This window comes from Lichenostomus cassidix, chromosome 1 (genome assembly GCF_008360975.1).
Source record: "Lichenostomus cassidix isolate B80296 chromosome 1, HeHo_3.0, whole genome shotgun sequence".
Classification (NCBI taxonomy): domain Eukaryota; kingdom Metazoa; phylum Chordata; class Aves; order Passeriformes; family Meliphagidae; genus Lichenostomus; species Lichenostomus cassidix.
The window spans coordinates 96,373,355-96,395,728 of record NC_139479.1 but is presented as its reverse complement, the minus strand read 5'-3'; the positions used below and the strand labels follow the sequence as shown (position 1 = coordinate 96,395,728).

The 22,374-nt window shown below is 42.5% G+C and overlaps 1 protein-coding gene across 1 annotated transcript in view; it reads right to left on the bottom strand.

Annotated features, from left to right (window-relative positions):
• ALCAM (activated leukocyte cell adhesion molecule) overlaps positions 1 to 21,271 on the bottom strand; it is a 118,520-nt gene extending 97,249 nt beyond the window's left edge. Inside the window, exon 1 of the mRNA XM_085072611.1 lies at positions 20,905 to 21,271. Within this exon, the coding sequence (XP_084928737.1) occupies positions 20,905 to 21,007 (103 nt within the window). The 5' untranslated portion in view covers positions 21,008 to 21,271. The remainder of the gene's footprint in view (positions 1 to 20,904) is intronic.
• Between the last annotated feature and the right edge of the window lie 1,103 nt (positions 21,272 to 22,374).

Sequence of the window (22,374 nt, the reverse complement as noted above, 5' to 3'; positions counted from 1 at the left end):
TTTATGACCTCAGCTGACCTGTAGCCACAGAAGCCAAATGTTACAGTTTGGCAGATTTTCAGGGTCAAGTGTTACTCCTAAAACAGAAAAGCAAAGATAGAATTACAGAATTTAAATGGATCATATTTGATGATCCACCATGAGTCTAAATTTAGCTTTATATCATCTAAAATTCTATTAGTAGACCTGGGTAGAGATTAAACAGGTAAGCAGAGCCTTCCACTTAGCCCATCAACTCCAAACTGAATACAACCAATCTCAGCTCCATACTAAATACAAATTTTTAATAAATTATACTCTGATGGAAGAGTTTTATATGGTCCAGATTTCCTGATGATTAGCTAGATATGCCTTATCCTATAAATCTTTTGTTTAAGTTGCATTTTCATGAATGTACTTTCTTTTAAGGTATTTTCTTGTGTTCTCCATATTTCATTTATTTACATCAACATCCTACTCCTTACTTCCATCCTTTTACCACAAATCTTCCTGTACAATAATTTGCAATTTTCCCCTAGCTCCATGATATACTCACACCTTTCTGGCATTAAAAAACAGCAGAACGATTTGCAGTGCTGTGATAGATGTAATTTGAAGAGGAGAAGAGAAAGATTAAGCTTGTTGCATTGTGTCTTTCGCTTGGGTGCTTTCTGGAGAATTAAAGCGTGCATTAAGCTAAGCATAACACTTCTGAAAGCATACAATTATTCATAAAGATCTCTTGTGCTTAGCTTTATATTTTTTCCCCTGCAATATTTAGTGCAACTTGCAAACATCAATAAAGAACATGGCACCTAAGAATATCTAACACACCCACTTAAGGTACGATATTGGCACTTACAAACTATCCTAGTAAAACTTCTGAAGGGCAAAACTAAAACAAGAATTCAAAAGTGAAGCATAGCAATCAATCTTACACAAACATACCAAGCTTTCACAGCCACCAAGACATGTTCTTGCATGTATTAGAGTAGGCAGGCTATTCTGCTTTCTGCTCTAAGCTCTAAAACTCCTAGGGGAGGGATTTCATGCCAGACTAGATGAGAGAGAAACAATCGTAAAAATGTATAATTTAAAGTCATTTTGTGTTTAAAATACACCCGTACAGAACTTCACTAGTTTAATGTTTTAATAAAGAAGCTACATACAAACACAGCAGATACTGGGCCACAGGGAACTCAATGGCAGAGCTGCCACCTTATAACAGCTCAGAGTTACTCTGCCAGTGTTAGAAACAACCAGGGATTTCCCTGTTTATTTAGCACACTTAATAATAGGGAAAACAAAGAACCCTGGCTATTTGCAATAGTGAAGCTTAACCAACACATCTCTGTGAGTTATTCCACTTTGAAAACTCACTGCCAAAAAAAATTAAATGCTTTAAGATCAGCAAAAGAAATTAAGACAAAGCAAGCAAAATGTCAGCAGGAGAGGTGATTTGATTTCAGTGGACAGAAGCTACACATCACCTAGCTTCCACTAAGGACAGCACTGCTACACTAAACAAGCCCTGCAATTTGACATCAAAGGAGTTTTGAAAGAATAGTACATTACACACCGAAATCACTATTTTTCTTCACTTCCTGACATTTTACAGCAACTGCCCAAGGGACATGAGAGACTTCAGCGTTAGTCAAACAAAAATCTGAGAAAAAAGAACCATTTTGTTTTACTAATACAGACAACTTAATTGGAAGAGCTCCTGAAGTGACCTTCCAAGTGATGAGGTGTAATCAGGATGCTCCACTTTTGCAGCATGTAAATGAATCAAAGCCAGAGAAGGTACTGGGCAGCTGCCTTAGTGCTTCTAACACCCGAAGGTGTTTTTGAAACTGGCTACAAAGGGACATATAGTCCATCTTGGAAATAATTCTCCTAAGAGGACAATTCCAGAGCACACAATTAGCTGGCAACTGCATCCTGAGAGTCGCCTGGTGTGCCTCTTCATTACCTTGGCTGATGAGGCAAGGCCATAAGAGAGCTGTACAGAAATGGCAATACGACAGCCAAGACTGTCAGGGACTGGGACAGGAAAAAGGAAAAAGGGAGAGGAAAATGAAAAAAAAACCCAACAAAAACCAACCAGTTAGGCACCAGTCTCCTTGGACTGTGGAAAAGAATAAAAAGTCTGAAGTACAGATCTGCTTGTAAAGACAAGAGTTTTCAAAGCAGCAGCTCCAGCTTCAGTTGCAAGTCACTTGGTAGGAGGAAAATTTCACATTCAGGATGTTGAGAAACAGCCCATGCTGGTGCAGAAACCGTTGCTGGACAGCACAGTATGCTCTCCATCAAGTTTCAATTCAAAACATTATCTAACCTGTATTTTCAATACAAAAATGCAGACAGTAACAACAAGTAATTAAGTAGTATCCTTACTTCTTTATTTAAAGGAAATCAGTCACACACTATATGGAAATACAGAGATCAGGAGTCGACTCATACTACTGAGCTTCTCCCTTCTATAGGATGTTTCTACAGTGGCGTAATGTGACACAAAACTGAAGAACAAAAGGCATCTGCAGAAGTACATGTTAATCTGCAGGCACCAGCTTATGAAAACATCTGCTACAGTTTAATTTCCTTGCATTTGAACTTGCACAGCTTTTGAGGAATAAAGCAAAACAAAGAACTGGAATACAGCAATAGAATTTAGTCAGTGATGCCCAAGGCCCACATTAAAGGTAGAAAAATAAAATAATTCTATGTTTTCTTAGTGAGACAAAAAATAGAGATAACAATGTTTAGATCATCATCTCTGTTGTATTGCTCTCTTCTATTCTGTGTTCACAACAAAAAAAAAAAAGAATTGCCAGCTAAATGCTTTATGTCATTTATGTTAAAATTTAAAAATACCACTTTAATAACCGATCATCAGGAGAAATTTATAATGAAAAATGGGCTTTAATAATATTCACTACACACAGAATCACAAGGGTTTATTGGTAATAAAAGCCTTAATTACAGACTCAATTATTGATAGACATAAATGAAGTACAGTTATATCATTTTTATAAGCTGTGCAAAATATCAAATAGAAAGCAAAGAAACCATTCCTGGGCTTTATTACTTAATGCCAGTAATAATTTTTTTTAAGTTTATGAAAAAAAATCTACACCAGCTCTCATTTCCTCCACTTTTCCTTTACCTTTCACTTAGCTTGTCCATCTCCATCCAATTTCTACTTTCATGCAGTAACAGAATCCTTCTCGCGCTACTTATATTCTTCCATTCTGTCATTTTAGAGGATGACAGGAATGAGTTCCACTGAGTCTCGTAGCTGGCAAGAAGGAAGCCACGCAGGCACTGCTCCCCAAGGCACCCTGCAGAAGCACTGCCTCAGGCACAGCAGCAGCATTTGCTAGAGGGACAACCCCACCTGGCCAGGATGAGGTGGTAACAGTGACAAACCACAGTTTCATTCAAATACACTCCTTTCATCTCTGCAAAGGGCAGAGCTCATTCTTACATCCTTCTCCTGTCCACACAGGACTTTGAGACAGAGGCTTGCAAGTCTCCAACTCCTTTTTTTTGGCTCAGGTACCTCTGAGCTGATGTTCCACAAGGAAGCAACAAAACTAGAAGGAAAATTGCCTTGTTGACAATGCAACTGAGCAGCACCTCCATAAATCAACTCCTAGCACAGCACCGCAGCTACATCTTTCCACACCAGAGTGCTGTGCTCATTCCAGGATCCTTGCACAGCCCCAGGCACGCTTGGCACCCCAGAAAGCCACTGTCAGAAGACACCTGCCCTACCCTGTAATCAATCCCCTGCTCATCAAAGAACTGGTTAAACCATCTGTGTGATCTGGATTCCCTGAATAATGTGTGCGGAAAGTTGGGGCAACTTGAGAAGACATGCATGATCTTGGAGAACAAACAAACTGCCCCACTAAACAGAGATACCGAGACCTGAAGGAGAATCGAGCCCGTCAGGCTAGAGGAAGTTACTATAGCATGGTTATAGTATGGCTTCCTGTTAAATAAAGATTTCTGAGTTAAATAAAGATATCAAGTGTACCTAAGAAATGCTTTCATTCTCACTGCTGCTGCAAACTGCAGCTGGCAGTCGAGTTTCTCAGTGAGGAACTGGGCAGAAGAAAACAAGAAAATTCTACAAATTTAAAATGACTAGACATTGCCAGAGATTCAAATGTTTTCTACCACTTTTGAAAACTGAGGTGCAGTCAGGACCCTAAGTCAATTAAGAAAAGATAATACTGAAACAGAAAAGGCAGTTAATGAGAGCCTGACTAATGCCAATTAAATGCTCTTTGAAAAACAGGATGCCTGTGATAGTGTGATTCAGAAACTAACTGGTCTATGAAAGCTAGCCTTGAACAAGAAATAGGAAATAGTTGTGGTAAATAACTATAAAATTAACACAGAGCAAGAATGCTTTTGCTCATTTTTAATTTAAGAAAAAACTAAACTGGTAAAACTAAACAATTTCAGTAGATTTTACCATGCTCATGGAGAAATGAACAAACCAACAAAGAAGAGGTAGAAGACACCCAGTTTCACCAAAATTAATTTTATCTTGAGCAAAACAACCAAGAAATACAAACAAATCAGATAACTAACTGGGCATGGTCTGTCTAGCACAGCAACTTGATACGACCATTTCTGATAGATGCAGTTTCAGATATTAGAAAAGTATCTATTCATCTATTATCTATTTATCTATTAAAAATATATATATATCTAGGGATTATATAGGACAGAACACTTTTTGTAAAAAAATTATTTCAGTGAAGTAAGCTATGCAGAGGTATGTAACTCCGACATGATATGCTGCCATCCAGCAGAAAACGAGAAACAAAACCTGCACAAGCCTCCAGATATACCATCATACATGAGTCAATAATCAAACATCAATTATAGAACATACGGACAAAATAAAGGAGCGTTTGATAAGAAGGTACTTCAAAAATATTAACATGAATGGTTGTATATAAACAGCAAACACTGGGCTAGCAGGATTGAAAGATTGGCAATTTTGTGGCACAATGCACTCACAGCCTGCCACCAGCAACAAATAACTTTTGCACACAAAGAATTTTGGATCCTTGTTGAGAACACTGGAGGAGAATAAAATCATGAAAAACGAAGAAAGTTATCATTTGCCACTATACCACTTATGTGTAAATTCTGAACAATGATTGGCTGAACTAACCACACAGGGATGCAAGCATTCTTTAAAGTCACAAAGCTGAAAGTAAAGTAATCTATGCTTACAAGTGAAAAAAAAGGTGTTTGACTAATGAGAAAGTACACACCATCATCTTTGTTGTGGCATGAATGTAAATTGAGTTTAGAAATTGAAGGGCTTGATCCGCATCTTTCACAAGCCAGTTTAAAAGACTTCAGAAAAGAAACATTTTCCCCTCATCTCCCTAAAATGCAGCATGTAGAAATACACTGAGATAATGTGTAGGCATTCACTGAAAATTATTACAGCTCCTAACCTTTGCTAACAAGTTTCAGGGCTAGGTAATTGATTATAAAAATGAAAAACTGCATTTACTATTTGCTAACTTCTGATAAGCAGCAGCTATATAATTGATTCTACCTTTCAGTATGCATCCAATCACACTGGGATGAAAGCCTGTATGTGAAATGCTGGTATTTTATTTAACAGTTTGTTTCACTGCCTGCTTTCCCCTGTATGAATAAAGACTGAACTCAAATTGCCATTAAAAAATAATATGGACTAGTTCAGTGTATTTAATTTTATTACTGGGTAAATGGCCTGAGACAAAATGAGATACAAGGTTATCTTAAGTTGCAAGTTTTCTGGGAGGGAGTGTAGGAGTCAGAAGCAATCATTAGTCATTGTTCCACAAGTCTCCCAAGAAGATCTGTGTCGCAGAAATCCGGCAAATCTCATAATCCTGTGTTTCTGTATCTCCAAGGCATAGTTTGGTAGACAAATTCTGATTAATTAACTGTATCAGAATAGTCTGCTAATATAAACATAGTTCTCATCAGCATGTGTACTCCTGGCAGCACAATAATTCTCCCTTCTTCCTCTCCCCTGCTTTGCTTTTGACAGTGCAGCCTGCTCACATAAGAACATTCATGCTCACACCTGGGCTGGTGTGGAAGCACCAGGGAAACACACATTATATTCTTGAGCAAAGTCTGCTGGGAAGCTAGCCCTGAGAATTCTACCTAACATTTACCTGATGTGTTTCCTCGCTAGATCATCCCAAAACCCCTAAAGCTTGTGTTTAATGACCCACAGGGAGAACAGAGCAGCGTCCTTTACTCCTTTGCATAATCTCCTGCTGGCCTAGAGCACAAGTCTCTCCCCATGGTCACTCACACAAATAGGTCGAGGCAAATGACTTTGAATCCTCATCACATTCACTTCTGACAAAATGATTCCTAGACGTAGAAACTCTGCAAAGAACTCCTAGGTGTTATTTGAGATGACAGATGAGCCTGTGACTAAAAGATTCATGTTGTCATGCTATCACAGGCATGGTTAAAGCAAGACAAACAAAATATTTGTTTAAGTCCATTCTTTTTTAGACTGAGCTCAAGTTCAAGTAGAAAGCACCATGCCTGAAGATCAGTCTTCTGATGACGTGCCTGTCCACTGCAAAGGGAACACAGCACACACCAGTCTTCAATAACTACCACTTTATCCCAGTAAATTTGCTATAGGTCTTGCTTCCTATCACAGTTTTATGCACTCAGAGCCAAGATTTTACAGGAATTTATTTATGTCTAGACACCTTTCTGAGTATTTAAGTCTCTTGCAGCTAGTCACAGTGATCTTTCACTTACATTTTACAATCTTACAGTCTAATGAAAATGGATGTCCAGGAGCTGGAACAACCTAAATAATCAATATTCACAACAGTCCAATAAAATATGATTCACCAAAACTTAGCATTTAAAAAAATACAAGCTGAAATTAAAACTATTCTGGGAGTTTATTTTAAATAGCAATAACAATAAAGAACTACAGTAGCTCTTAGAAAAGTGGGACACAACACATGAATGGGACCATAACTGAAATAGTCTACACTGCAAAATAAACAAGTAATCATCACAGGCTTTGATAGCCATGCATTTAAACATATCCTAATCCCGAAACTAATAAGAAGGCATAACTATAAAAATAGATCTCTCATGTTAAGTCTCATAAAAGTCACAAAACTGCAAATCTGCTCTAAAGGATTTTCTCACATTTTAATTAACTATCATAAAAATATTGTGATGAGATAATCTCAGTTTATATAGAAGCATTTTCTCCATTTCAAATTATACTCAAGAAAGCTTAGTAAGCTGCATATTCCCTGCTGACAGGCACAAAAAATATATATCCATTCTCATATATTTTATAGATGGGAAAACCATGTGTGTGCAGTTTGAAAACGGAGGCTTAAAAAGTCAGCCAAAAGAGGTGAACTTGCATCAGACTTGGGAAGCCTGAACTAGATCAGTCCCCTACCTAAACTATTTTTCTGCAAGCCATGATAGCCCAACACACTCTGCAAGGAGCAGGAAGATGTAACTCACAGACAGTATCCAGCATCTTAACAGCCTCTCCACCATCACTATTGGTTTACTGTATCCTCCTATGCCCCCCCCTGCATGGGCCCTGCTATCTCTAGCCTAAAAAATTAGGTCCTTAAGAATCCATTTAAATGCTCAAATAATTTCAAAGCTGAGTGTTCAAACACACACTGGATCACGGCCCAAAACTATTGTGTTAGCTTAATTTCTGGATTTTGTGACAAAGCAAAGCTGCTGTTATAGGTTTACAGCATCTGTCAGCTACCACAGGCTGATTCTCCCCACCTCAGCCCAGACACAGCATGAACAGGCTTAGACTAAAAAAAATGGTTGACTGTTGGAATTTCAGCAGCAGTGGCTCATACATCTGTATTTATTACAATGTTCTTATTAAACAACTAATGTTACATCTCTTCGGATTTGGTAAAATGCATTGTGAGAACATGGGCTGTTTCCTTGCAGGAGTGAGTGTTTCTTGACCATGTTGAATGCCCCCAGTGTAAGGTGTGAGTCACCCCAGAGAACACCTGATGGCCCAACAGGACAGACATTTAGGCCACCCAGAGATTATGTTCAGCACAGAACACCCTTTCCCTGACACATACCTCGTACACCAAGTCTCTTACAATGGCTAGAAGAAAACATTAGGAGTTTTTCCTCCCCAAAAAAAAGACTGTCAGTATGAAGAGCTTTTCAGTTATCTGTCCTGACCTCTGGATGGGGAAGGGACGCTGTCTAGAAAGGCTGTCTTAGTCCAAGTGGTTGCCCTATGAGCACAGCCCACCTATGCCCAGATTAAGAATGCTTCAGCTTTGAAAAATCCCTGTGGGGAAGCAGAGGCGGCTTCCTGAGACAGGAAATAACGCTGAACTGTGTGGCTGACAAAAGAGGAACAACACAGCGACATGATCTTTACCAAGAGGGACAGCGTGTTAAATTAGGGCAGGTGAAAGGAGAGTGTGCCTGCCAAACCCGGGGAGCACCTGGAGATACACGGGAGAGCACTGCCTAGTTTGAAAGTGGCTTCTCCCCTGCTCCTCTCCCTCAAAATACTCTGATCAAGGGCTCTCCTCAACCCCGCCATTTTCCAGAATGCTTCCTGCTCTCCTGTCACAACTTGTTTCACTCACAAGCCCAAACCCAGCCACCTTTCTGTGCAAAGGGCTTGCCTCCCCGCTCCACGCAAGGGGGAGAGGCAGCTCAGGCTGGAAATGTGCAGCTGTGCCACATGTGCCAGGGCCCTCTGCCTCCTTCCTCCCGACGGAGCTTGCCTGCTCTCCCACCCCACCATGGACACCACTTCCCCTCATCTCTGCAGCACCAGGGGATGTGACAACCCAGATCCAACAGCAGGCTTCCCTCAGCCAGCTGTTGTCAGGAAACTCACGCTCACAAGACATGCAAGCCCCACACACACCAGCTACAGCTCCTGTCCCCACACTGGTCCTTCTGTTCCCCTTCCCAAATGACACTGTGTCTTTCCCAGTCACTGTTGCAAAGACCCCTTTCCACTATTTTGCCATATTCCTTCTTTTCACAGGCTTTAGGGATATACACGGTTGAACTTGCCAGAAGAAAGTTATTTGCCTTTTATTTGGGAATGCCACTCTCTGCAGAGATGCCAGTCTGTGTCTTTGGCCCAATCACCACTACTGACAGCGAACTTCTCTTTCTAATCTGTAAACACTCCAGTCATAAGTATTTGCTTACAGAACAGTGGCAGAAAAGTGAACTTTTAAGTAGACACATTAATACACCCTGACAAAGATCCAAAGTGCTGCTGTTGCAATCCTAGATACTCCAGCTTTCTTTAATTATTCTCACCCTCTAAAGCCTTCACTCCCCAAACCCTACAGATCATAGACATGTACACTAGTCAGTGACACAGTGAAGTTAAGCAAACACTATGCTAGCAAAAATATTTTCTATTTCTCAGCCTGAAATGAACATCAAAAGATATTTGGGAACAAGTACTATTTATAAATCAAAACCGCCTCTATTATGCTTTCTTTAAACCAGAGATCTAGACCTTTTTTTCTTAAACCTCAACTGCCAAAAGAATTAAAATTGGTGGAGAAGAATTTAAGTAATCTTTGCATCTTTTTTCCTATAATTTGCACCTTTCCTATAATTTTAAAAAGTCAGGTTCAGACTCCCTTCCAAATGAAATGGCAGTAAAGCATAGCTTTAGCATCCAGCTCACTTTATAAAATTTTAAACCTCCACTCATGCATGTACATCAGTACACAAGATCACATGTGGCAATCTACAAAATGCAGCACCTAGGAAGCATGGTTAAAGCCCACACAAGCATTCAGTCCAAGGCTGAATCACAGACATGGGTTCTCCTCAGCTGTAGAACTAGCTGGTGGTGCTGGCTGACACTGCCAGGCTGCCTCCAGAGTCACAAACACTCAGCCTAGTCCCTTCCTGCAACAGAGGGACAAAATACTGTCTCACAGGAATTGCTGCTCCTGATGCAAATCGTGGTGGGAGCTGGACCTCCCTGAGCTTTCTGACCTGGACATGCGCTGCTCAGGTTCACATCACAAGGCAATTTCCCTGATCCTCACCTTGCAGGGCAGAGGCAAAACCCCTGACACTGGGAGAGCTCTTTAACATACAATTCATCTGGTACATCTGCAAATATAATTTGCACAGGATTAAGCATTCCAGACTCACCCAACAGCTTGTTGGCAACAGAAATTACCAAGGATGTGCATCCACTGCAGAAGTAGACCATACAAAACTATACAGCCTTGCAGGTGCAACTAAAGCATTACCAAGCAACCAAAGGCCATGAAGTGCCCATTATGTTTGAAGTATAGCTCAAGCAAATGCTACAAGAAACATAAAACTCAAATAATTTTTTCACCACTAAAGTACCAGAGATCACTCAAATCCTTTCAAATGAAATGCATGCTGTGGTACTTCCACCCTGACTTAACCCAGGAGTGCCAACATGTCCAAGGGAAAAGTGGTTCTCCTAAGCCACTGTCAGTCCCAGTTTACAACAGCTTCTACAAATACCACTGCTTGAAAAGCCTGGCATACAGTTCCACTTATTTCAGAGAACATTGAACAATTTTGTCTTTCTTTAAATTGTATTTAAAGGAAAAAAACCCAAAAAACACACAACAAAACAACCAACCAACCAAACAAAAAAAAACCAAGCAAAAAAACCCCCATCCAACCCTGAATCCACATCCAGTCCTCAGTGTTCCCTGACCAGCAGGCATTAAAGAAACTCTGGATTTTGGGTTTTTGGGGGTTTTTTTAACTTTCAAGTTGCTGTTGAGGAAGATAATGGAAAACCATGGAGCTTAGCCTTTTATTAGTAGATGCAAGATTTAGGTCATGACCTCACACCTGGAATTAATGCAAGCCCCAATAAAACTTTAGGTTTCTTAGCAGCTATCCTTCCCTAAAGATATAGTGGCGGTTCAGCTATAAAGATGGAAAAGAAAATGCAAAAAACATTACTAAAATGACTTTAAAGCCAACTAAAAAAACACTTTTAAACATCATGAAAAGTTCTAGCAAGAAAATGATGACTTTTATTGCAACATTCCCTTTAAAGCTTCTATTTTTAATTAACAGGGTCCCTCACGTTTTACGTAGTTTATCACACTCTCACAGAACTTGCAGCCTGTGAATCACAAACTTCCTTCTGTGGAAATGAAAAAAATCTGTACTGTACAGCATGTCCAAAACAGCAACACACAGTCACTGTTGCATGAAGAGAGCCTCCTCACAAGGAGTCACAGTCCCTGCATGCTCAGTGCTCTGCTCTCTCATGCTTACATGAAAAGCTTCCCAGAACAATTGTTGCTGTTTACAGATGATGATGCCTCACAGGAAGACCAGAAACCAGTTGAAACACAAGTAAAAGCAAGCTATGGATGTTGCTTTTGTGATTTAGAATCCACACCTAAAACAAGGCATCCCAACATACCAAGAGGGCCAAGTTTTTATACATACCCACGCAAAACTTCCCATGTGAAGCTCATATGTGGCCCTCAGAAGTAACCATATGTATAACCAAGAATAAATCATTTTGAGAAACAGTTTAAATGCATTATTTCTGCCCAGAAAAATAACAAGCTTTTGGATTGAGCCATCAACAATCTTCAAACCTACTCCCACATCTAATAAAACTGGACTGAGCATTCCAGCTAGAAATGATTCACCTGCCTCTCCTCTGGGTGCAGATATCGCTCCTCCCAACATCCCACTTCTTTCTGGATAGTGATGCTGGCAGCTCACACTCAGCCATTCAGCATTCACTAAAGAAACACACTGTGTTATTCATTCCTCTATGCCCTGTGCCACTGATGCAGTGGAAAGAGAGCCAAAGATTGTGAGCATACTGGGTGTGCTGAAGCCCGTGTTTCCTTATCACTGCTCTACTTGCAGATGGACATAATGATTAAAAAGTGACCCACAGAGGGCTTCATGCACCATTCAGAGCAGAAAAAAAGTGGGATTTTTCTCAAGTATGCAGACACCCCTCTGGTCAGAGTGTCAGAGAGCAGCCATGCAGCCAGCAAAAGGTGGGAATTTCTCATGCTTGGGAAGAATAGAGATCTTTCCCCTCCTACAGAGCAGAAATTAAACAGCCACCCTGGACCTGTAGGTGACCACCATTAGAGAGAGTTTCTGCCTGTTGGCTCTTGAGCTGCATGCTGTCCAGGAGTAACTCCAGAGCTCCCCATGCTGAGCTGTGCTGCCCTGGTGGCTACAGCAGCCCTCCAAAGCCCCTTCTGCAGGAAGGGCATGACAGCCAGCAGGCTCTACAGAGCCTGACACTGCCAGCATGCCCCAACACACAGCTACATCCCCACTCCCACAGGACCTCCAAAAATCCTCAGTTCTCATTTCCCCTGCTCCTTTCCCTTTGGCTCTCAGGAAGGCACAATTCATCTGTTATGACCCTCTGATACCAACAATTTGATCCACAGGCCAGAAAGTTTGCCTTCCTTCTGGCCACAGATGCCAAGGGCTTAAGGCTCTTTTGAGATAAGAAAAGAACTTTCTTCCAGAGCAGGCAATACCCTATGTTAGAATGCACAGAAGATGCCAAAAAATTCTCTGAATCTACTAAGAAATGGCTAACCTGCCTCTACATTCACAGTAGTCACCTCTGCAACACACCACTTACTTCCCACTATCTCTAAAGTTTTAGACTCCTCCCCCTGCTGCCCCAGAAGCTGTGCAGAAGTTTTGGATTTAACACTGCAGGGTACTTGAAGTGATAAGCAGTGACAAGAAATGACCCCCAGACACAAGGGAGTCTGGATGAAATACCAGAGCCTGACCCTTACCAAGCCTGCAGGTGAACTTTCAGAAGGTGCACTCCAGGATTCATGCAGACACTTAGGAATTTGCTGCTGTGGAGTACCTCACATTGACTGGGGTTAAATCTTGAGGGTAAAGGACCTAAAGTTCAAAGCTAAAACAGAACACGTTGCATCATTCAACAGCAGTGTGATGAGCCAGGTCAAACTGAACTATGGAATAGTCACCCTTCCAAAAGATCCGTTACAGAAACCATGCCAAGAGTTAAACTACTGGAGCAAACCATTTCTGGAAGTTTCAAATACTTAACAAAATAAAAAATATCAGGGAAAAAAACATGCAAAATATAAATTTATGCAATGTGAAGTAACTGTCATTATTTAGTCATATATTGGTGACTGTTTCAAACCACAGGACTCCATTACTAACCATAATTACTAGAACCTTTACTAACTGTAAAGCTCTACATTACTAAGTTCTTGTCTGTGCAGAAACACAAAAGTAAGAAACATAATTCACTCAAACTGGAAGCTGCTGGGACATTCATAACATTGACTTCCTTATTGCTTCTGTGTGTAGGGAGGGCTCAAGATTAGCAGTAAGTTGCGCAGCAGTTTGAAAACTGAAGAGTAATATTAAAAACACTTGACAAAAATCTCCGTCATGAATTAAATTTGGAAAAATTATCCCCTCGCTAACCTTTAAAGCTGTCAAGTGTAAGATGCAAATGTTTTCTGGATTTACATCACCATTTGTCAGGGCACTACTTTGCTGTCAATGTCAGAAATTTTGACCTTCCCCAATTTTAGAAAGCAAATCCCATAATGGAGTGTCACTGTGTGAAGTTTAAGATAATACGTACCCTATCATCTTCTCCATATGCAAGCATTTGATGTGCTGTATCAAGAATGAAGGAATTGAATCAACATTCTTTTCTCTTCTGAAGTAACGTGGCTACAGTGAAATTCCCCAACTCCTGCCTAAATATTCAATTCTTTGTCCTTTTTCTGTTCCATGTATGACTTTGTAGGTAAAGGCCATTAAGTTCATCTCTGCTCTCCAAAACAAATAGAATAAACCAACAAACGATGATTTCATCTAGATGAGCTCACAGAACTCACTTTGCTAAACACATGCTGCTTTGTACATTTCATGAAACAAAATTCCCTACCAAAAGGGAAAAATGCATAGATTAATACTCTAGCTATCTCATCAACAGTAAAATAATTCAGAGGCTGCAATTAAAATAACCACATCTCACAAATAACTTTGAGATCTCCTACTTGCGTTCAATTGCCCATTTTTAAGCTCAGTTCAACCCATGTATTCTCTGCAAGATACCCAGCAGTGAGTGAACATTTACCATTCCACCCCAGAGATAAACTGTGTCAACCCTCTAAAATAGGAACCTTAGTAATTCTCCCTGACCAGCATGGAAAACTCACACAGGTCAACAGTGAATTATCAAAAAATAAGTTGCTGCATTTTCTAACAATAATAAAAAAACCCAAACAAACCCAAAACCCACCCCAGTGAAAACTCACATAAAAAAACCAAAGCAACCAAACCCTGGAACAAGTCAGTTGTATAAAATGCCACACTTAAATCAAGCTGTACACGAACTACATCTATTTTGTTCTCCAATATCTACCGTTATTTTCTTTATTTAAATTAGAGAAAAACACATAAAAAACGCAACTTACACAGCAAGTGAGATGATAAAGGACATTTGTCCAGGATTCATCTGATTGAAGAGTAATGATGAGTTCATTACAAGCTTACTTGAAGGTGACTCAAAGGATATTTTTTTTTAGAAGTGCTGTTCTTTAATGGGACTTCATAAATAGTTTCAAAACCATCTGATAAATAATATTTTAAAATGGAAAGTATTCAATAAAAATATAAAGTCTTAAGTTTATGGAGCAGTTATCAGCTTTCTGTATGTATGCTTTTCAAAAGTATCAGGGACATGGAATGGGTTAAAAACATACCAGCACATACCTAAGCTGGCTTCTTTCACAATGACCCTGCTTACATAGCATACATATTCCACTTTTCCTTTAAAAAAAATCCTAGAAGGACTTACTGAAAAAAAAAAAAAAGATATTTTAAAATAAAGGTCCTACCTAATGTTTTACTGGAAGTGTTCTAGCTTTCTCTCACCACAACAATCAGTCTGGTACAATCATTTCCTTATCCTGTTTGTACCCTATTTCTTGCCACACCACTCTTGGCCACTCCATCCCTGGAAATATCCTCTCTTTAATTTTTTTGGGCTTCTCCATGAATCTCACCACTTGCCTCCCCAGATAAGAAAATGTCACTTAAAATCCTGATTCTGTATCCATCTAGAACACCCAAAGCCTTGCAGCAAAAAGAACTATCTCTAATTGAGTCATCCTTTTGGGTTTTCCTAGTACGTAATTTGGATTTGTCCTTCCTTCCCCTTCATGCAACAGGAAGCCTGTGATGAAAGGAAGATGCTTTCAGTAACAAAGCCTAGCACTACAAAACACTGTGAAGAAACAAAGGACTTTTAATATAACTTTCTGGCTGAAGCCAGAGGTCTGGGAAAAGCTGAGGCACGCTGCTTCTAACAGTAAGGTAGTGGAGCTCCCTCTATTGAATTAGCTGCCAATATCTCTTCAAAGTTTAAAAGATGCCAACTATGGTCAGAATTGATGTTCTGTTAAAAACCCAAAACCTTCCAGCCCGGGCAGCTGGGACATATCATGTACACTGTATGCCAGAGATAGCTGAGGGAAGGGGACAGCCACCACACAGAGCCCATGACACATGCCAAAGTGTCACTGCCTGCCAGGGCTCCAGCCCTGGGGACTTGTGCTATCCTTGGCTGCTATTTGAGAGTTTTCCCTCAGCTCCAAAATTGCTGTGACCAACACCCATGATTAACGATGCCAGGAGGTGCTACAGATGGTGCTACCACAGCACAAAACACAACACACAAATGTAGTCAAGCATTTGAAGTTTTCCTTCAACAACAGGGGTTAACTATACAGAGCACAACCTAAACAAAATATATGGATATACAGACTGCTGAAACACTCATTAAATCACTGACTGCACTTTTTACTTCTTATCAAGGGAACAGCTTAGTATTTCCATTGCTGTTGAAAGCACTTCAAATGCTTTTTAACCAAACGTTACAGAACTGTTCTAACCCCTGATAACCTCTAAAAATCATACCCTGAAGCTGCAGGTGCCCTGTCTCCCTCTCTCCACTGTTTAATCATTTTCTCCCATTTTCTACCTCCCAAAAGAGGCATATTTCTTATCAACAATAAAAACACCAGTTCAGCAGAAGCAACAGTGTTCTAATAAGCAAATATTTATTTGCCTTTCTGGAGACGTATATGCATGATAACAAATGCAATTTGATCTTAAGCAAGGCAGAAATTCCTCAAAAGAGCCAACACTTTGGAGCAATAGATTAACAACCACTGGTGTAGGAATTACTGTGATTCAAGGCATCCTCAATAAAACACACTGGGGAAGAAGAAAAAGGAAACAAAACCAGGGAAGAAAGTAGAGGACGAAACTTGATCTGATCACTGCCAGTAGTGGACTGTCAGAATACTAGGTGTATTGCAATCTCCTCTCTAAATGATGAGATTCATTTTCTAGTGTAATAAAGACAGAAATGTACAGCCTCCTTTAATATTCATCCTGTTCCCATTACAGAAAATATACCGATAGAGAACATGTAGGTCAAAGCCCTGTCTCCTGGGAAGATAACACTCAACAATTTCATATCAAGGGGAGTTGTTAATATTCAGGTTTTCCTGGAAAAATCACGTTCTGCTTGAGTAGTTTCTAATTATCACCCTACAGCATTTACAGTTCTTTAAGAGTCTCTCATTTGAGCATCAGTGCATGGAAGTGTAACTATTTTTCTTGAAGACAGAGGAACTTGAGAGAAATCAGAATATTGCAACAGGTCCTCAATTCTCTTACAAATGTGGCCTTGCAGTTTACACACACGTGTTAATAAAAAATGACTGTATTACCAGAGGGAAAAGCTACACACTAGCCAACCCAGAGGAGCCTTGAGTAGCACTGAAGAGAGAGCCTGAAGATTATGGGGTTTAGATATGGTAAAAATCAACATGTAAAGTCTAGCCCCCTATCAGAGTTGGCAGAACTAACCAAGACCATACTAAGAATGCATACTATTCGTGATGTGGAAGAACAGTTTCAACAATCAGCATGGCAGTAATAAAAAAAATCCACAAACCTCCTGTGTGTGAAACGGTGGTGGAACGAGCACTGGAGACCCCGAGCCAGCTTATCTGTGATCATTGTGCTTATGCTCACATAGTGTAGCTCACAAAGAGAGGAAACTGAATATTGATCATCTCGTGCTAGGAGATCCAATTTCAAATTACAGCTCCTACAACATAAGCACATTCAGTCTCTCCAGTGTTAAGAGGCTCAAAGTACATACAGAGAGGTGGGGCTCCTCTGTAGTCAGTTTCCTATTCAGCCATCTGCTTTTGTTTCACCCAAGCAGTCCAAAACCACTTTGACCAGAAAATACTCTCCAGAAAGTCCAGTGGCAGGAACCTAAAAAAGCCCATGGTGGTGTCCTACAGTATGAACAGCCAATATATTAAAGCTACTGCTGCTACAGAAATGCTTGTTTCCATATGGTTCAGAAGGATCTCATATGGAATCAGGTATAACATCATGGAAATCTGCAGTGAGCACTCTTACAGTATAAGACTATAAACCACACTACATAAATAAGATACTTGCAAGAAAACAGAGAAGACAGTTTTATTCCGATCACACAGATGTAATTTTCATTATGCAAAACACTTAATGCTATTTTATTTTCCCCTTTATGTATCATCTTGAGTAAATATTCAGAGATTCTGTTCCCCAAAAATTTCTGCTGGAAGTAAGTCAACAAATGACTTCTACTGCAAAGAAAGCTATTATATAATCCCAGGGTAAATAATTTTAACAACCCAGGTTACTTTGAGGAAGGAGAATGGATGGTACTGTGAGAAAGGGGATTACTCTTAGACAGGTTGGAAAGTGAAATTAAATATGACTCGTGACAGATATTTATTTCCTGAACATAACATACTTTCATCAATAAAGATCACCTGATTGAAATTTCAAGGATTTACAGACTTGGATGATTTCTGTTGTTGTCCTCTGCCTTCTGAGTGCTACAACCCCAACAGTAGAGGGAAGAGCACAAGAAAAACAGTTTATGTTGGAAGACTTTTATACCAAAAAGAGAGAGAAAACTCCCTAAATATATCAAACACTTCCCAAAACAATCACTTTAACAATTTATAACTCGCTTACGAATAAGTCTGGTTTGTTACCTATACATTGGGCCACAAATACATGGCACACTGAAGCATACACACGTGGTGCAGATGTTTTCTGACTTCAGTTTCAGAAAACCCATGTTAACTCCAGATCTTAATATAGAAATCCAGTTTCCCTAGCTCAAAGCCACACCAGATATACCAGGGAAAAAACGTAGTCTGGAGTGAGAACACAATGAGTGTCATGTGAATAAGATTACAGGTTTCAGTCTCACTAGTCCCAGGCAATATGGCAATATGTAACAAGGGTAGTAATAAAACCAGAGACTAAGAGTTTCATTGTTATAATTCACCAGAAAGCAGGGGGAGGGGGAAGTTTTACAAAGGTCATGATTAGCTCCTGATTAAGAGTTGACTTCCTTTTCACATACAGCCATTTCTTTCAGAGAAGTATGATGTTATAATTGGTGTTCTCACTTAGTCTGACCTAAAGTTAGTCTCTTAGTACCAAACATGCATTTGGACCCTCTGTCTTTCTAGGATGGGTACAGTTTATTCTGTGAAGAAACAAACTCACATTTTCTCACACGGATCTCCTGTCCATCTTGAATATTGCCAGAGATATTTACACCTGAGGCACATAAACTTTTAATATGCTTTTAGTAGCTCATCTACTGTTTTCCATATCCATAGCTCAAATGGAACTCCCAAAAGCCAAGCACCACGATAGAGTAATACATCCAGAATTTTTTTAGATGATAGCAAACTAGCTATCATCTAAAATAGCTGAGATGGCAAGGGGGAGGAAACAGTAAAAGTACAGCAATATCAAGACCTTTTTATAGGTATATTTATGTCTAAGTATCTTTTATGTTCCTCAGAATAAAGAGAGAACTAGAGGCTTAAATCTACTACTGGGCTTTCCAGGCATTTTCAATACTGCAGCGAAAGTTTCTAAGCTGAGGTGGGGCTGGTTTCTCCCTGCATGTATTTCCTTACAGTTAGCCCAAGCTTCTCCTTGAGGGGGCAAGGAAGGAATGAAGAGCAGAAAGAATGAGGTAAATGGTTTTGCTAACAACCTACTTAGATCATAGGCAGTCAAGTCCCATCTTTTTATACAGCTCCATCAACACAACCTTTGAGAGAAAATATTTTATGATTTCACATCTTATTCAAATGGAAAACGTAGACAGTCATATAATCAGCAAGATCGTTTTGTATTTACTGGGCTAAATCTCTCCACAGGGGCCAAGTCTCGCTTCTTAGAAGCTGAGGTGTTTATCCCTCAGATACTCCACACGCCTTTAAGATTTGCTAAAATGAACTATCTTTCCTGAAGACTTTCTCTGCATCACAGCAACCAGTATTCTTTTGTAAGCTTTGCCACCGGGACTGATATTTATTATGTCCTACAGTGATTATACACTGTATTTGCCAAAGCAAAAGCTTAGCAGCCCAGCCTAACACACTGCTAACACTTCCAATATAGCCGTTGATTCTGTCTGGAGCTTTTTTACTGCTCTAATTGAAATCACAGATGCAGCAGCCTTGATTTACCATTGCAGCTAGTTTTCTCCTTGGAGCTTGTAAAACACAAGCATAAATGCATCTAGTGAAAAGGTCTGCTCTTCTCTTCCATTCCGACAAGATTATGCTGCCCGTAAATGGTTAACTGCAGAGCACGTAACAACCAGGCAAAGGCCAGCAACGAAAATCCACCACTAACTCCAACACTTCTGCAAACCCTCCGCTGTTGCAAAGGCACACAGAGGCAAAGCCATTTCTTAAAGCAATACAAAATTTTACCACAGGCTGACGCTCTTTCTACAAGAATAATGAGACGGTCTCCGCGCTGAATGCAGAACTCCTCTTTTCACAGCTTTTCCTTCAGACTTTACTTTCACGCTCAATATTTACAAAACAAAGCCTACAAACACCTCATAGCCAAAATATTCCCAAAACAATTAGGGTATTTAGCACTCTCTGCGCCTTCCTACTTCCCCAGCGCCCGCCTCAAGAGTGCTTTTGCGGAGCGGGGAGGGGAAGCGAAGTTCCCCACGCGAGCGCGATCCGCTGGAGCAGCCTCAGGCACGCAGCGCTGCCCCGGCGGGCTGCCCGCAGAGGGGAGAGGGGATACGGACAGCGGAGCTGCCCCGCCGCGCCCGGCTGCCTGCGGGCGGCACCGCGCCCAGGGCGCTGCCCGGGCTCCAGGCAGCGCAAAGCGGCAGCCGCCGGCCCCGCTGGCTGCCGGCACGGCCACGGGCGGCACTGAAGGCGGCAGGGGACAAGCGGCCGAGCCGCCGAAGTTGCAAGCGGCTCGCCGCGCAGCCGTGCCGCTCAGACTGGAAGTGAAAGCGGCACCGCGCCGGGGCTCGGCTCTCGCTCCCGCGGGGGCAGCGCTGCCCGGCGGCCGCTGACAACGCCCCGGAGGGGCGCTTCCCATGGGCAAAGATGAGACCGCCGCCTCTCGGTCCTCCTCACCGCTGGGGCAGCTCCTGCCTTTCCCGCAGGAGAAGCGGCATAAGCCGGCGCCCCTCGGAGGGCAGGGGAGGACCGCTCCCCTCCAGAAGAGCGGCGGGATGCGGCGGGCACCACCGGTCGGGAGCGACCCCCGGCGAGCAGAGAGCCGGCGGTAGGTGCCGGGGCGCTCCGGGGAGCGGCGGGCGGGCACAGCCACCCGCGCCCCGGCCTCCCCTCCGCCAAGTTACGCGCGGCCGGGACGGCGCGGCCGCGGCCACCCCTTGCAGCGGGCGGGCGGGCGGGCGCTCACCTGGCGGCAGGCAGAGGGCTGCGAGCAGGAGGCAGAGCAGCGGCGGCAGCGGGCGGCGGCGGCAGGAGGCGCAGGCGGCGGCGGCGGCGGGGGGCTCCATCATCCCGCCTGCCCGCGGCGGGACCGGGAGGCGGCGGCGGAGCGGGGCGGCGCGCCCGCGGGGGCTCTTCCCTCTCGCAGCGGAGCGCGGCGGCGACTTCTCCCTCGTCGAGGCCGGGAAGCGGCGGCGGCGGCTTTCCCCCGGCGGCGGGAGCGGCGGTAACTTCCCGGGCTCGGGCGGCTGCTCTCCCTCTCGGCGCGCAGCGAGGAGCGACTCCGCACCGGAGCAGGTGGCGACTCCCTTCTGGCAGCCGAGCGGCGCTCCAGGACTGAGCGCTGCGGCGGGAGAGGCGGAGCCGGGCGGTGGCGGCAGCGGCGCTGGCCCTGCCCCCCGAGCCCCCGCCCCCGGCCGTCCCGGCACTGGGCGCAGGCGGGGGAGCCCCGCGGGCAGTCCGTGCCGCCGCCCCGCCGGTGCAGCGTGCCGTGCCGTGGGGATGGATGTGCCTGCCCCGGCACGGGGCGCGCCGCTGGCAAGGCGAGGGGCCTGGGCGGCGGGGCTGTCGGGCGTGCGGGACAAGCCGAACCCCCCTCGCCTAGCCCTGCCTTGCCTCTGCTCGCTGCATGGGCCGTTTGCTGGTGCCGGGCTCAGGATGCCTGTTGGTTACCGGTACTGCAAATCCAAAGCTTAAAAATTGAAATAATAATCACAATGCCCGTTCTGTTGTGTGTATAGAAACGCGATGGTTTCTCCTCTAAGCCAAAATTAAAAGGAAAAGGAAGCAAAGATGATTACAATCAGCTTAATGTGATTTAATTGATATAGCAGAGGATCGGGTAAATGAAGGGAGCTCACAACGCTTGGTTGCGTGAAGAAATGCGCTGCAGGGTGAAGAGGGATCTTTCGTCACTTGTGGAAGTCGGCTGCCCTAAAGGTCAAAAAGATTCCTCATCAAAGTAATGTAATCCAGAAGCAGCGCTTTCATGCAGTGCTCTATTCTCCTCCTGTTTCGGTCTGAGTAGGCAGTGCTGTTTCACTGAGAGGGAAATGAGCACGCTGAAGCCACACAGCAAGTTTCTCAGCTAGCACTACAGCGTGATCAACATGTAGCCCACGCCGTCATGAGGAGTAAGCCTGATGTCCAAAATCTGAAATATGAATAATGCACATCGTTTGGTCTCTCAAGAGGGACTTTCTAGTAGTGAAATCCAAAGTGTCAAGTGCTCTATCTCACTTCATGTGATGATTTGAATTCTTGGGCAGGAAATTCCCGAAAACTACTGAAAATTAAAGACAAACTTAGTCAGTCTGTTGTGCAAGTATATTTGCTATTCTCAAAACCATTTTCATGATGGCTAACAAGTAAGAATACTTAAACATTACAGTGATACAGAGTAGGTTTAGAAAAACACAGCCTGTGTACTTTTTTGTGT